The sequence below is a fragment of the Salvelinus alpinus genome, chromosome 5, assembly GCF_045679555.1.
Source record: "Salvelinus alpinus chromosome 5, SLU_Salpinus.1, whole genome shotgun sequence".
NCBI lineage: Eukaryota > Metazoa > Chordata > Actinopteri > Salmoniformes > Salmonidae > Salvelinus > Salvelinus alpinus.
The window spans coordinates 35,689,055-35,706,112 of NC_092090.1; the positions used below are offsets into that span (position 1 = coordinate 35,689,055).

The following is a 17,058-nucleotide window of genomic DNA, read 5'->3' on the forward strand; positions in this document are numbered from 1 at the left end:
AAGGCACCCTTCTAATCTGGGAGAACTGGAGCAATTTGCACAAGAGGAGTGGGCCAAACTGGCAGTACAGTGGTGCAGAAAGCTCATCGATGGTTACTTGTTTGCTGTTATTTTGACCAAAGCCTGTGCTACCAAATATTAAGTCTAGGGTGTCAATAATTTTGTCAATGCCATTTCTGTTTGTTTGTTTTAAATTAATATATTATGTTCTGAATCAAAAAAAGGTTCTGTAATATTAACAGTGAAATAAAGAATTGTGGAGACCAAATACTTTGTTCAATTTCAACTTATTTTTCTGGAAAATTGTGAGTTATTTGAAAAAAGTGCAAGGGCGCCAATATTTTTGGCACGACTGTATACCGCCCAAACATGGTGTAGTGTTGGGTATACTGTAGTAAGTTGATGCGTCAAAAAACCTGATGCTGGGGGTTTGTTTGGCTATTGGAGTAAGAGCTAACTAAGGTTATTATATGAAAATCCGCCGTAGTAAAGATTTAGATTGTAATGCTGTAAGCCGGCCTTGTCTGTGCCATTTAACCAGAACAGTCAGGACTGGACTGGAGAGAGGGAGAGAAACTGAGCTGATGGTTGTTTTGCATCATGACTAAAACTATCAGACTGGTCAATAGTTTCTCTCCCAGAAACCAGGGCTCGGGTCAAAAGTAGCAAATAGCCACCACTAGTCAGCTACTTGCTCCACCCCCCAATGGACATGTATTCTTCTTACTCACTCGTCACTCTATGGACAAGTATCCTTGTTTACGCAATTTGCAGCATCTGTATAGAATTTAAAACTAGTTGTAAATATACACAGAGTATACCAAATATTAGGATCACCTTCCTGATATTGAGTTGTACCCCCCCAGGGAAACTGTGGGGTGTGAAAAATCCAGCAGCGTTGTAGTTCTTGACACAAACCGGTGCGTCTGGTACCTACAACCATACTCCGTTCAAAGGCACTTAAATCTTTAGTTGTGCCTATTCGCCCTCTGAATGGCACACATACACAATCCATGTCTTAATTGTCTCAAGGCTTAAAACTTCTTTAACCTGTCTCCTCCCTTTCATCTACACTGATTTTGAAGTGGATTTAACAAGTGACAATCAATCATAGCATTCACCTGGTCAGTCTGTCATGGAAATGTTTTGTACACTCAGTGTATATATGCTGTCTTGTGATCTTTTTCTATTCTATTATTTTACTTATTATTATTTTGTTTCATTCACTTCTTTTTAACCTGTATTGTTGGAACTCTGAGCTTAAGAATTTCACTGTACCCTGCAATTACATCTGCGACCCTGTGCATGTGACTTATAAACTCTGAATTGATTTGGATTTGTTGAAGGCAGGCTTCTCTTTGAACTACAGTAGCTCCGCCAGCTGGCTCAGCACAGCCAGGCCTATTGGCTAGTGACTGAATCTCGAGGCGGGCAGTAGTTGTGCCCTAATCGCCTTAATGTTTCCAGCTGTCGGTCAGTCAGCTGTGTTTACTGAGGGCCGGCCACGTTGGCTTGGCGATGTGTCAGCGGCCAGCGCCGCGTAGTGTAGCGGCGTGGGAACAGTGGGCGCCCAGTGGGGGACGTGAGGAAGTCCCTAACAGTAACCCAGAGACAGAGTGCTCTGTCCTCTCCAATTACACCACGAATGGGCTCTTGGGGATCCATGTATGCATTATATTACCACTGAGCAGGGCTAGCACTCACACTACAAAGCCCCCCCCCCCTCCCCCCCCACATACAGGACAGGGAGGCTCGCTGTGCTGTACGTACACACATACTATAGCAGAGCTACAATGGGAACATTCTGTGTCCTGTTTAATAGGGCTTTATTTTAATTTAACAGTTTCTGGAAATGACTTGCCTGAGTTTTACACACTCTGTCGTATGAGCACATCTGTCCATACTATTAAAGTAGGTGTTGTGTGAGCAAAATGGTTTCCAACTGAATTCAACCCTGTTGAATCGAACCTCCCCCGCTGGTCTGAGGTGGTAAATGTCAGGCTACTTATATGGTGCACTGATTTAGAAACCATTTATTTGAATTTCATTCTGGTTTCACTACACTACTAACTCAAAACCACGAGTGTAGCAACACGTTATATAGATGACTAGCTCACAGCTTCAGTTCCTTATGAGAAGTGTGTGAAACATGGCTGTAAAGAACAGTGACTGGGGCCAGAATAGAAATGTGATGGTACTGAAAAATCTCCCCTCTGTCTCTGTCCTCCTCCCTCCCCCGCTCCTCCCCTCACCCCCTTTTCCCTCTGTTTATTGTGCTACAGTTACAGCCACTGAAACTTGATAAGACCGTGGGGGATAGGGGCCGAGGTTAGTGCGCAGGGCAGGCGGTGGGGGGAGGGGCTGGATTAAGGGGCCTCCTGTCCTACAGAGAATGATTAATGAGCCCCTAAAACTGGGGGGGCCTGCCTTTTTGATAGGGGGAACACTGATGGACAGCAGACGAGGGAAAGACTGCCACGTGTCTGGACTGCGAGGGAGGAGGGCATGAGGGATTAAGGTAACCAACAGACAGGGGAGGCACAGGGAAAGGAGAGGGGGGAGAGGGTGCCACAACTACAGAGGCATCAGAGGGGGAGTGGAGTGAAGGGAGGCAAAAGGCCTGCATGTGTGGAAACAAGGCCACAGTCTTTCATTTCCCCTGGAAATGAGCGATCCGTCACTGGGGAAGACACTGGGGGGGTGTCCCAAACAGCACCCAATTCCCTATATAGTTTACTACTTTTGAACCGAGCCCTATGAGCACTACTTTTGACCTGTGCCCTGGTTAACTTCATTAGGGTAGGGGGCACTATTTTCACCTCCGGATTTAAAGCGTGCCCAAAGTAAACTGCCTGCTACTCAGTCCCAGAAGCTAGGATATGCATATAGATATATATATATAGCATATGGATAGCATACACTCTAAAGTTTCCAAAACGGTTAAAATAATGTCTGTGAGTATAACAGAACTGATTTGGCAGGCGAAAACCTGAGAAAAATCTTTTTTTTTTTTAAATGTTTGTAGTTTTCTACTGAATGACATTACAGTATCCATTGACTTAGGACTCAAATTGCACTTCCTATGGCTTCCACTAGATGTCAACAGTCTTTAGAAATTGTTTCAGGCTTGTTTTCTGAAAAATTAGAGAGTAAAACCACTCTGGATGAGTGGATCCTACAGTGTCCCAGAGCTTTTTCATGCGTGCGACCGAGAGCGCGCCTTTCTTGTTTACCTTTTATAGTGACGACGTTATTGTCCGGTTGAAATATTATCGATTTATTTAGGCTAAAAACAACCTGAGGATTGATTATAATCATCGTTTGACATGTTTCTACGAACTTTACGGATACTATTTGGATTTTTCGTCTGCCTGTTGTGACTGCGTTTGAGCCTGTGGATTACTGAACAAAACGCGCGGACAAAACAGAGGTTTTTGGATATAAAGAGGGACTTTATCAAACAACACAAACATTTATTGAGTAAATGGGAGTCTTGTGAATGCAACCATATGAAGATCATCAAAGGTAAGTGATTCAATTTATAGCTATTTCTGACTTGTGTATCTCCTCTACTTGGCTGGTAACTGTTTGTAATGTTTTGTCTGCTGGGCGCTGTCCTCAGATAATCGCATGGTTTGCTTTCACCGTAAAGCCTTTTTGAAATCTGACACCGTGGTTGGATTAACAAGAAGTTAATCTTTAAAACGATGTGTAACACTTGTATGTTTTATGAATTTTTATAATGAGTATTTGTTTTTGAATTTGGCGCTCTGCAATTTCACTGGATGTTGGCCAGGTGGGGCTAGCGTCCCACGTACCCTAGTGAGGTTAAAAGTTGTGCTATACATGGGGAATATGGTGCTATTTGAGATGCAATTTGGGTCTGGGGCTGGTCCAGGCAAGAGCTGAGGATGGGCTGGCAGAGTAGATTGGTCCCCTGAGGGAGGAAAGGGTGGGAACCGCAGGGCCAACCCCAGCCCAGCGCAGTCAGAGCCACTGCTTTATAATAAATGCCTTCTAGAATCTAGACAGATGCCAAAAAGGACAAGTATTCTTAGCTACAGACATTTCTCTCTTTGATCAAAGATGTGGTCAGCGTGTTGATATGTTAGAGGTCTGAGATTGTCTTGGGTAATTTTAAAACCTCGCCCTCCTAAATTACAAAGCTGTATTTAGATGCAGGCTCATCCACAGGCAGACCCATCAGTCCTCTGTTTTCCCCCACTTCAAAACCAAAGGAAATTGGGGTTTTCCTGATGTTAGCTCGATGGGAATCTACTCTTATTTGTTTAGTTTCGGTACCATCAGGGGCCCGCCCTTTTTATGTGTTTGTGTCTCTTTCTCCCCCCCCACCCCTTCCTGTCCTTTCCTGAATCAATCCACTTGGTTGTGGGGTGTATTCAGTGATGTAAACGTTGCAGACAGAAACAGAATGAATAGAGCTGTGACGATTCCCTTCTCTATTTGACAAGGTTTCAATCTGAACGCTGTAACGTTAATGTAACATCTCTATAGTTCTCTCTTTGTCCTGCTTGGTGTGCACTGGAGATGGGATTCCTCTCCTTTGCAATCCAGTGATGGATGGACTGAAATAGTTAACGGCCCCCGAAGGAGATCTTCACCAGCACAATAGCCCTGCGCTGACATACAGTATGGTGCATATAGTACCGTTACATACGACTCAGTAATGTATTGGTACACATTGGGTTTTCAAGAGAAACAAAGAATGACAGATGTCTGTACTGTCGGGGGATAAAGGATGTCTCAAAAGAGCCTTAGTGCGTGTTGTACTCATTTACGCAGGCAGTCAGTGCTACAGTATCGATCCTAGACCTTCTACTTTTTATTGCTTTCTCTAGCTTACAATGTCAGCCCATATGGTCCATGTATGGAGTCTGGAACCTTGAGCTGGAATGAAACAATCAGCAGTTACCATAGAGAGGGTTTTGTATTGAGTTGTGAGGGGTACCTGGTTTCCTCCCCTCCACACCCTATGCTATCCCCAGTCCACAGCAGCTGATGCTCCTGTATTGATCACCTCTTGCTGAGCTCCAAATGAGGCTCGCCAGCTGATGGCTTTATCTGTCAATCTGGGTGTCCATTGATTAGAGCAGTTATCTGTGTTGAGAAGAGTGGGGGGGGGCAGAGGTCCACTGAGACCCTGTCAATGGTCCTCCTGCCGGTGGAGGGAGAGGTTTCTGTCCCCTACCTACCCTCTAAACCAGCCCTGTTCTAGTTGGCCACCTCTGTGGTCACTGCGGCAGCAAAGCTCTTCTGTTATTTGAGGAGCAGCTGATTTCAGACCGGTCTCTCTCTATTACCTCAGGCGAGAATGATGCCGTTTTATACTTTGACGGGGAGAGTAAACGTAGAAGCACAGTGGAGATCGAAAAGCCGTCTAGTAATGTGCTCATCATGTCAAATTTCGACACCAAGCCAATTTTTGCTTAAAGAAATTAACATTTACCCGCCAGTGCAATTTGGTTATATTAGACTATTGAAACTGAATACAAATGTAAAAGTGTAGGCTATGGTATGATCTTTGGTTGAGATGGAGGGATTTGAGATCTGGGCTCGATCTCTTCCGTCTCCCTGGCCATGTTTAGCTGCAGGGGAGATGTGAGGTGGACCCCCCCTCCGCCTCATCACCTCTATCTGATGGACTGTTGATTAGAGTCCAGTCGGCCAGTAGTCCAAGCCAGATCCCGGCCTCGAGGGACCAAAGGGATTTGGGTTACAGTTGAAGTGGCCGTCTCACTTTTTGCGCTATCCACATTCCACCCTTTCAATCCCCCTCCCCCAATTCACCAGGTGACCCATCTTTATGACCCGAGAGGAGGGAGTCATGTTTCTCTCTCCCTCTTTTTTAATCTTTCTTTTTCCCTCTCTCTTTTGCTCCTTCTCTCACCCCCTTATCGCTGATCTTCTTACTAAGCTAATTGTTCCCAATGAGAGATTACCGTCCCCATTTTGGACTGCAGCCAGATCACGGTCCGTGAGTTGTTACTGTTGTTCCTTTATCATTGACGAGACTTGATGTATCAAAGGATTTGTCCTATAAATAAAAAGGGCTCTCGTTCCCAGGCTTCAATCTAGTGATTTACATGTTGTGTATTGAGTTTAACACATAATGGAAGGTCTCTTTGCAATTTACTCTTCAAATGTTTGTTGTGGGATTTCTTTTTAATGGTTTGTCATGAGACACTACCCCCTCCTCCCCCGGTGCCTGGCCGGCACCAGCTGTGCTTTTATATCCCCGCCTGCCTGGTGTTATTGGCCTCCTACATATATAGGGGGTAATCTTAACTCTCGCTATAGATAGGAGGGCTGCTTGGCTGCTGTGTCCACATACATATTCCGTACCACTTGATCTGAATTGGTCAGTCATGTGATGCATATGAATGGCTCTCCCCAGACTAAAGATAGCTAAAGAATTCCATACCGTCGTTGGACTTTACCTTCTATGTCCCTCGGCCCGGCATTAAAAATAAAACAAACGCTGCTCCAGCAGCAGCATAGCAGGCCCTGACAATACCAGGCTCAACGTATGAACATGTAAACCAAATGGCCTGGGTCCCTGGGTAAACTAAACATCCAGCAGGAGCAGTCAGGGCTGCTTGTGGACTGTAGTGGGTCTGAGACAGAGAGGCAGAACAGAACAGTGGTGGGGAGCTGCAGGCCCTTGATTGGTCTAATCTGGGATATTGCTGGTGGTGGGGTGGATCCAAAGTGGTGTGGGGGGATCTTTTGAAAGGACACTGACATGAGGCAGAGGCCATTTGTGTTTTGGCTGACACCTTATAGCAGTAATCCAGTCTTTATCCAGCTGGCTGTCCCATCCACCTCATCTGCTCCTTCCCTCTCTCAGAGCATGGGGGGGTGTGTGTATATAGGGGGAGGGGGGTCCACAGAAAGCGATATATCCTTTAGATAATGATGGGCTTATAAATGCGCTCCTGCCTGCCCTTGTTTCTGTCTCTTTCTCGCCTCTCTCACCATCCACTCTTTCCTTCCTCTTTTCCTCCTCCCTCACTCCTAAAAGGTGGATGGTAGTGAAACCCCACACCTTGTGGCAGCACATTCTGTAAAAAATTCATTTCCTGTCTCCTCTCCCCAGCCCGTCAGCTGGAATGCCAGTAATGTGAAATCAGCTACATTTAATTTACGATGCTGGCATAAGAGCCAGTTCATGTATTTATTATAGAATTCTTTAATGCAGACAGCTGTTTTACAAAAAAATGGGTCAGGGATCATCATGTAATGACCTTGTTTTTTGTCACATGGAGATGGAACACATCCTTGGAACTGTAGGGGGCAGTGTGGATGGTGCAGGGGGAAGGGGGTTAAACTTATCATGTGACGAAGGGATGCTTCAACACCAGTCTCACTGGTGTTTTTAAATGTTCTGTTTTCTCTCCTGGAACTGTGACTCACTAACTGACTGGTTCAGACTGCAGTAGGCTGGTCTCCCTCTTTTTTTGATCTTGTTCTCTATCCAGCGTAGTGTCTTCTAAGCTGGGCTGTGCCCACTACTGACAATAATGCCTCAATTACTGTACTGTAACTCCCTCCCAGTGGGGTGAGAGGTGGCTGCCTCCTGGCCCTTCCTGCCCCTATGGGCCTCTCTCTGTTGGGCTCTGGCCCTGTCTGAACACTGGAAGTACTGCGAATGGAGGAAGGAGTTAGGGAGTGGCTCAGGGAGCCTTCACCACCACAGCACTTCCCACCACCATGACCTCTGACCTCCACAGCCATTAATCACTCGCCTCCTGATGGCCCTGTCCCAGGGGGGGAATCAGTCCAGGGCAAAGGATGATGGGAGGTGAAGCCTGTAGCCAATTACAAATTGTTTCGGTGCTGCAGTGGACAAATCCCTGCTGCCCTTTGAGAGAAAGCAGCCAATAGTGGCCTACATTAACGCTAGCATGAGCTAATGCTTCAGCTGTTCAATATGTGGCCTGCTATCATGGCTACGCTGCTCTGTTACTCATTTCTACATCGACTGACTCTGTGGTTGTGTTTCCCAGGTTAAAACGTGTTTAAAGTGATTGTGCCCACAGGCCTAAAAGAGCTAGAGCAGATGTTTATCACCAAAGACTGGTGGGTTGTTAGTTCTCACTAATGTTTCTCTATCTCCTCCAGTCTAGCTGAAGGGGCTTTGGTTAATTACGTCATTTAATCATTTTCATAAATGGATTGTTGCAGTTTGCTCACATTTCAGCAGATCCTATTGAAACGTGTTCATTTGATTCTGTAGCGCTAGGTTTATTGTAGCGCTAGGTTTATTGTAGCACTAGGTTTATTGTCGCGTTTGTATTTGGTTTACGCAGGCAGAATATCTGCTTCAGAGGGAAAAAAATCTATTGTCTAAATTAAAATACTGATTCTTGCGGGGAAAAAACACTTCTCTACATCGCTTCCTGATGGTCCTATTCCTAACATTGATATTAGTGTGCTGGAATGGAAGAGGCATTGATGTGAATTAAAGCCTAAATGCTGGGTTGTCAGTGCAGGTCAGGTCTTTTGTGCTTATCTGTTCTGGCCTCATTGTCCAGGGGGACATACGGCTGGCTGTGTATGAAAACGGCTTCTTGCTGACCTGCACTTTAATTCAGACATCAATAACCCCTGGCCAACCTCTGACCCCTGCAGTTGTACTAATTGTTTGATGCAGGATTGATGTCGTTGCAGCATTAAATAACTGTGGCCTGACCAGGGCTCAGGCTGGCCTTTTACACCACATTCCTTCTGCTTTTGATAGGCTGTATGTTCTGGAAGCGCTGGGCCGGGCTGGGCTACTGCCTCCTGTTCTATCTACCCTCTACCCAGCCTCTCTCCATCTCTCTCTCTGGTGGTAGTGACACCATGCTCTCTGTGCTAATCAAACATCCTGCCTGATGTCATCTCATCCACCACTCAGAGAGACGGGACTCCAGACACATTATTAGGCTGTTGGCACTTCCTCAATCTTACAGGAAACTGATATGTCCTAGCGGCCATGGACAATCTAAAATTCATGTTATGTGTATATTGTACCCTAGTTTTGTGAAATGTCTGTTTATCCTTTCAGATTTATTTTATTTATTTCTACTCAATACTACTACTACTACTACTACTACAGTACTATAGATGAGAAAGTGGCTATTTTGGCAAAAGTGTCGTCTGTTAATTGTCTCTAGAGATCAGAATGTTGAATTCCGGGAAAAGCTGAGACTATTCCCACTGTCTTGTAGGTGTAGTGGATTTTGATTTCCTAGCTTAGCTAGCTGTAGTTACCGCTGGCTTTGTTGATGGCCTACTGTATATAGGCTTTAGTCATAAGTAGGGTTGCAAAGATTCAGAAACTTTCTGGTAAATTTCAAGGAATTTTTCTAGAAATTTTCCATGGGAAGTTAAGCCTGGGAATTTGGGGAATTTTGCTTAAATTCATCAAAAAAGTTAGCTTATAACAGTGGAACTTTTTTGTGGGATACACATACGGCAATTCTAGGTCTTGTCGCATATTTTGGTTAAACTATCCCCAATTCAATGGAATTGCAACCCTATGCATGCACAGTGCATTCTTCCATCACATCGATCTTGCACACTAATGAAATGCTATTGAGCCCACACAACTACACTGTCTGAGCCAAGGACTACATGTTTTCTGGTACGTTTTGATTACAATACTGGGTGGGGTGAATATATTTTATATGACACATGATTTTTTGTTAACTAGTAAATAGTAGCCTACAGGAAAGTGTTAAAATATTTTCTGCTAGTTAGTTTTTGCTACCATGTGGGTTTTAGCTTGCTTGAGTCTGCTAACTGAGGAGTGTTAATTCACCTGTTTCCATACATGTTTCATATTAAAACATTTATCTTACAAAGGAGTTGTTTAATCTAACTGCTTAACTATTTATCTGTACATGTAATTGTTTTTTTGTTTTTTACTCATTCTTTTCTAATCTTTACAGGAAAATGCCACAGGCACTATCTGATGTGTGGATACATCTCACTGCAGCTAATGTAGAAGGAAAAGCTGTGTACATTTGCGAATACTGTGCAAAATCATATGTGAAGAATGTAACAAAGATGCAGAATCCTCTGACCAAGTGCATAAAAAGTTCCCTCAGCGCTCACAACACGCAACCTCTGATAAAAGTCCCTCTACTTCCATTCGGAGTGAAAATTATGAATCAGACACCTTATCGATAGCAACAGCTCATGGTTCTCCTGGAATCAGAAGTTTTTTAGACTCAATGGAGGAATGTAGTCAGAGAAATGCTGATGACTGTCTTGCTCCAGCTGTGTATGCAACTGGTTCATCTTTCATGCTCACAGGCAATGTGTATTGGAAGAGATTTCTGAATGTTCTTTGCCCAGCATACACCCCTCCAACCAGACATGCTTTATCTACTCATTTGCTGGATGCAGTGTTCAAGTGCAGGCCAAGCAAATCATAGAGAAAGCAAACTGTATTGCAACCATCTCCTGATCGGTGGTCGAATGTTCGTGGGCAAGGAATAATTAACTACATCTCCACCCCTCAACCAGTATTCTACAAGAGCACAGACACAAGGGACAACAGACACACCGGTCTCTACATTGCAGATGAGCTGAAGGCAGTCATCAGTGACCTTGGACCACAGAAGGTATTTGCACTGGTGACAGACAATGCTGCTTGGTGTAAAGGCTGCTTGGTGTAAAGTGGAGGGCTCCTACCCTCACATCACACCCATTGGCTGTGCTGCTCATGCATTGCATCTGCTCCTCAAGGACATCATGGCACTGAAAACAATGGATACACTCTACAAGAGAGCCAAGGAAATGGTTAGGTTTGCTGCTATAACTTGATGACCCTTCACAATCTACCTCACCAAGCAAAGTGAGAAGAATAAGAGCACCACATTGAAGCTGCCACTCATTGGGGTGGTGTTGTCATCACGTTTGACAGTCTCCAAGAAATGGCCATATCAGTCTGCTCATATGGACAGCCCCATCAAGAGGATCTTCCTGCATGATGTATTTTGGGAGAGAGTGGTAAGCAGGCTGAAACTCCTGAAACTTATAGCAGTAGCCATTGCACGGATTGAGGGAGACAATGCCATCCTGTCTGATGTTTAGACTCTGCTTGCAGATGTAAGAGAAGTGTTACTGTTACTCCAAGCAGAGAAAACTGCAGTTCTGAAATGCATCAAAACGTGTGTTGAACCCCAAGTATGCTGGCAAGAGCATCCTGTCTGGTGCAGAGATCAACAAGGCCTATGGTGTCATGATTACCGTGTCTCGCCACCTTGGCCTGGATGAGGGCAAGGTTCTTGGCAGTCTGGCAAAGTACAGTTCCAAGCAAGGGCTTTGGGATGGAGATGCAATATGGCAGTCGTGCCAACATATCTCATCAGCCACCTGGTGGAAGGGACTTTGTGGATCTGAGGCTCTTTCCCCTGTTGCCTCCATCATCCGCCAAATCCCACCAACATCAGCCACCTCAGAGCGCAACTGGTCCTTGTTTGGGAACACACACACAAAAGCACGCAACGGGCTGACCAATACAAGGGTTGAAAAATTAGTGGCAATCCGGACCAATTTGAGGCTTTTTGAGCCTGACAACGAGCTATCCTCAACAAGGTTGGAAAGTGACAGTGAAGATGAGGCCTCAGAGTCTGATGTTCAAGAGGTGGACATTGAGGAGGAGATCCAGGGAGAAGATATGGAAGCCTGAGAGGAAGACAAATTAAGCTTTAGTTTCTATACTAGCATTTTACAGATGTATGTTGAAAACGTTTTTGGGAGATGCGATGGATCATTGGGGATTAGAGGTCGACCGATTATGATTTTTCAACGCCGATACCGATTATTGGAGGACCAAAAACGCCGATACCGATTTAATCGGCCGATTTTATTAATAAAAAATAAAAAAATTGTAATAATGACAATTACAACAATACTGAATGAACACTTATTTTAACTTAATTTAATACATCAATAAAATCAATTTAGCCTCAAATAAATAATGAAACATGTTCAATTTGGTATAAATAATGTGTTGGAGAAGAAAGTAAAAGTGAAATATGTGCCATGTAAGAAAGCTAACGTTTAAGTTCCTCAGAACATGAGAACATATGAAAGCTGGTGGTTCCTTTTAACATGAGTCTTCAATATTCCCAGGTAAGAAGTTTTAGGTTGTAGTTATTCTAGGAATTATAGGACTATGTCGCTTTGTACCATTTGTATTTCATATACCTTTGACTATTGGATGTTCTTATAGGCACTTTAGCACTTTTGGTCCCGTGTGGCTCAGTTGGTAGAGCATGGCGCTTGCAACGCCAGGGTTGTGGGTTCATTCCCCACGGGGGGACCAGGATGAATATGTATGAACTTTCCAATTTGTAAGTCGCTCTGGATAAGAGCGTCTGCTAAATGACTTAAATGTAAAATGTAATGTAGTATTGCCAGTGTAACAGTATAGCTTCCATCCCTCTCCTCACCGCTACCTGTGCTCGAACCAGGAACACATCGACAACAGCCACCCTCGAAGCAGCGTTACCCATGCAGAGCAAGGGGAACAACTACTCCAAGTCTCAGAGCAAGTGATGTTTGAAACGCTATTAGCGCGCACCCCGCTAACTAGCTAGCCATTTCACATCGGTTACACCAGCCTAATCTCGGGAGTTGATAGGCTTGAATTCATAAACAGCAGAGCTGCTGGCAAAACGCACGAAAGTGCTGTTTAAATGAATGCTTACGAGCCTGCTGGTGCCCACCATCGCTCAGTCAGACTGCTCTATCAAATCATAGACTTAATTATAACATAATAACACACAGAAATACGAGTCTTAGGTCATTAATATGGTCGAATCCGGAAACTATCATCTCGAAAAACAAAACATTTATTCTTTCAGTGAAATACGGAACTGTTCCTTATTTTATCTAACGGGTGGCTTCCATCAGTCTAAATATTCCTGTTACATTGCACAACCTTCAATGTTATGTCATAATTACGTAAAATTCTGGCAAATTAGTTCGCAATGAGCCAGGCAGCCCAAACTGTTGCATATACCCTGACTCTGCGTGCAATGAACGCGAGAGAAGTGACACAATTTCACCTGGTTAATATTGCCTGCTAACCTGGATTTCTTTTAGCTAAATATGCAGGTTTAAAAATATATACTTCTGTGTATTGATTTTAAGAAAGGCATTGATGTTTATGGTTAGGTACACGTTGGAGCAACGACAGTCCTTTTTCCGCGAATCCGCACCGCATCGATTATATGCAACGCAGGACACGCTAGATAAACTAGTAATATTATCAACCATGTGTAGTTATAACTGGTGATTATGATTGTTTTTTATAAGATAAGTTTAATGCTAGCTAGCAACTTATCTTGGCTTACTGCATTCGCGTAACAGGCAAGGTAAAAATCTGTCGTTCTGCCCCTGAACAAGGCAGTTAACCCACCGTTCCTAGGCCGTCATTGAAAATAAGAACATGAGACTGAATCAGGACCAGGGCTAATCTCCTGGCCTGATCATATTGCTATTTGAAAAAGACATTAATGGGTCTTATTCCAGGTTAGAGCTGCGGAGGCTGGGAGGATGGGAGGATTGGCTGCTATTAACCACTGTGCCACAAAGCTGGCTTGGCTTCAGCCTGGCCGTCCTCTCTACTCAGCAGCCACTCTGCACCAGGGCCCGGGCAGCACTAGCACAACAGCTAATAGCCGAGGGGTGTGGATTTACTCTGCACAATCCCCGAAATAAGCTTCATTATACCAGGCTATCCATGCCCCCCCCCCCCCCGCTGCCCAAAGATTAGCAGGCCTACAAGCGCCCCCACCCCCCCGACATGTCGGGACTGGAGAGTGGCGCGTAGCACTTTTTTCTAGACCAGGGTTACACCCCCCCCCCCCCCCCGACACACACACTTTCTACACGCTTTACTGCAGATAAGCTGTTAACAAGATTAATGCATCTGTATCAAAAGTCTGGAGCAGGTTCACTTTGTTGTTTGCAAATCCCTCTTTCCAGGTCCAGCTGTCTTTGCCTTAACTTGGCTAATATGTTCTCTTTGTCATTTTTATTCCTTTGTGTTTACGTTTCCCAGTCTAATCCAACCGGCTCTCTGAGTTATGGGCCTCTGTCACCGAGAGCAGTAACGATATCATCTGGGTATTTGTTTCAGCAAACAATGTGGGGTGAAAATGTACTTTCAATAATAGAAGATCGCGTGCCATTTCTGTTTCAATTAACTTTCCAAAGCATATTACAGTGCTATGAAAATATTGAGTAAAAAACAAAACAATGTTAACTTTTTTTTTTAAGTTGTTAAAATGTGCAACAAACCTCCTCATCCACACCATTCCAGCTCCTTCAGCAATGTCACTTTAACAGGATATTTGGATCCCTATTGATGCGTGTGGTTCTACCTTCAGGGACTCCAGTGAACCGCATCCCCATCATGGCCAAGCAGGTTCTGGACCTGTACATGCTTTACAAGCTGGTGACAGAGAAGGGCGGCCTGGTGGAGGTCATCAACAAGAAGATCTGGAGAGAGATCACCAAGGGCCTCAGCCTGCCCACCTCTATCACCTCTGCTGCCTTCACCCTCCGCACACAGTAAGTCTCTCTCTCTCTACCCCATTCTGCTTAGTCATGTGTCCCTATGGTGTGTATCTGTGTCTCTCTCTTTCTATGACGGCTGTCTGTCTGCATGTGTCCATTCATCCTAACCCTAGGTGTGTGTGTGTGTGTGTGTGTGTGTGTGTGTGTGTGTGTGTGTGTGTGTGTGTGTGTGTGTGTGTGTGTGTGTGTGTGTGTGTGTGTGTGTGTGTGTACATCCCTCTCTTTTAACTACTCACCTCTCGCTGCATTCCATCCTCCATCCATTACATCACACGTGTGAGGAGCCCATTGATCCAATAGATTATGTGATGTGATTTGGGTCAGAGTTCACAGCAATTGAGGTGTGCTTTCACTGAGGGGCGAGCGCTCTGCGTTCTGGAAGCCCCTGTGTAGGGCTTTAGCTCACTACACTGCTGCCTGTATACCAGAGAGCCTTAATGAACCTTTATGTATTTTTAATGCTAGCCTACTCAGCCTGCCTGTTCTCTCCAGCAGCAACGGTCCACTGGTCTTATCTAATGGATAGTGCTCTTCACTCCGTATTGATCCTCGGTGTTCTCTCTCCATTATGCGCTTCGCTTTTATACATTTTTATGAGGTGGAAAAATACCTATGCTGCTAATGCTACTGCACACTCAGGCTGTTACATACCATGGTCTCTGTTAGGTAGCTATTTGACCTCTCTGCCACTGCATCAACACTACATGAACAAAAGTATGTGGACACCTGCTCGTCCAACATCTCATTCCAAAGTCACAAGCATTAACATGGAGTTGGTCCCCCCCTTTGCTGTCTCCACTCTTCTGGGAAGGCTTTCCAGTAGACGTTGGAACATTTCTACGGGGACTTGATTCCATTCAGCCACAAGAGCATTAGTGAGGTCGGGCACTGATGTTGGGCGATTAGGCCTGGCTTGCAGTTGGCGTTCGAATTCATACCATAGGTGTTTGATAGGGTTGAGGTCAGGGCTCTGTGCAGGCCAGTCAAGTTCTTCCACACCGATCTCGACAAACCATTTATGTTTTGTGCACGGGGGCATTGTCATGCTGAAACAGGAAAGGGCCTTCCCCAAACTGTTGCCACAATGTTGGAAGCACAAAATCGTCTAGAATGTCATTGTATGCTGTAGCATTAAGATTTCAGACTGCCAGATGGTGAAGCGTGCTCCAGAGTCCATTGGCGGCGAGCTTTACACCACTCCAGCCAACGCTTGGCATTGCTCATGGTGATCTTAGGCTTGTGTGCGGCTGCTCGACTATGGAAACCGGTTTAATGAAGCTCCCAACATTCTTGTGCTGACGTTGCTTCCAAAGGCATTTTGGAACAGCCGATTTTAAGCGCCACGCACTCTTTCTGTGAGCTTGTGTGGCCTACCACTTCACGGCTGAGCCGTTGTTGCTCCTAGACGTTTCCACTTCACAATAACAGCACTTTCAGTTGACCTGGGCAACTCTACCAGGGGAGAAATTAGACAAACTGACTTGTTGGAAATTTGGCATCCTATGACGGTGCCACGTTGAAAGTCACTGAGCTCTTCAGTAAGGCCATTCTACTGCCAATGTTTATCTATGGAGATTGCATGGCAGTGTGCTCAATTTTATACACCTGTCAGCAACGAGTGTGGCTGAAATAGCCGAATCCACTAATTTGAAAGGGTGTCCACATACTTTTGCAAATATAGTGTGTGTACTCTGATCTGAAGACCATGTATGCACGCATGACTAAGTCGCTTTGGTCTGCCGAATGGCATATCTTATCTTCCATCTTAATGTTTGTCTCATTCAGGTACATGAAGTACCTGTATCCCTTTGAGTGTGAGAGGAAAGGTCTAAGTTCGCCAGGCGAGCTTCAGGCGGCCATCGACAGTAACCGCCGGGAGGGCCGTCGTCCCAGCTACAGCAGCAGCCTCTTCCGCTTCTCCTCCAGCACAGCCCCTCACATCCTCTCCCCTCCCAAGATGCACCTGTCTGCACTGGGGGCGGGGGCCGCTGGGAGCCTCAACGGCCTGCTGGCCTCACCCGTCCACTCTCTCAAAAAAGGTGAGTATTAAAGGATCAACAACTTCTCAATAAACGACTGGAAATTAAGGGTTAAGATTAGAAAATAAATTATTATAAATGTATTAATACAAATAAATACTGCAATTAAGATATAGCCTAAACACAGAGTAGGCATCTTGGCAAAAGGAAAACAAAGCCCATGCTGTCTATTGGGTTCAAATAAGATAGAAGTGAGAGTTTAGCTCCGAGTTTTGGAGCGCATCAGACTGATCAGAGCACAACCCTCAAGAAATATCCATAGTGCCGTGGCGCCCTCTGTCGCAATGGTTAGGAACTACAGGAGAATATTCTTGAATTGTCTGGAAAGGATTAGACACCACAGCCTACAGAGAGTAGTATTACAAGAAGAATGCTCTGATTTATTAATAGCCCTTTACAGAAGTATTTTGTACTT

The 17,058-nt window shown here is 44.8% G+C and overlaps 1 protein-coding gene across 4 annotated transcripts in view; it reads left to right on the forward strand.

The window, feature by feature from the left end:
* Positions 1-17,058, forward strand: part of LOC139576016 (AT-rich interactive domain-containing protein 3B-like) — an 80,515-nt gene that overhangs the window by 60,591 nt on the left and 2,866 nt on the right. For all 4 annotated transcript variants that reach the window (XM_071401602.1, XM_071401604.1, XM_071401603.1 and 1 more), the window contains exons 5-6: positions 14,415-14,598; positions 16,390-16,643. In XM_071401602.1, the coding sequence (XP_071257703.1) occupies positions 14,415-14,598; positions 16,390-16,643 (438 nt within the window). The remainder of the gene's footprint in view (positions 1-14,414; positions 14,599-16,389; positions 16,644-17,058) is intronic.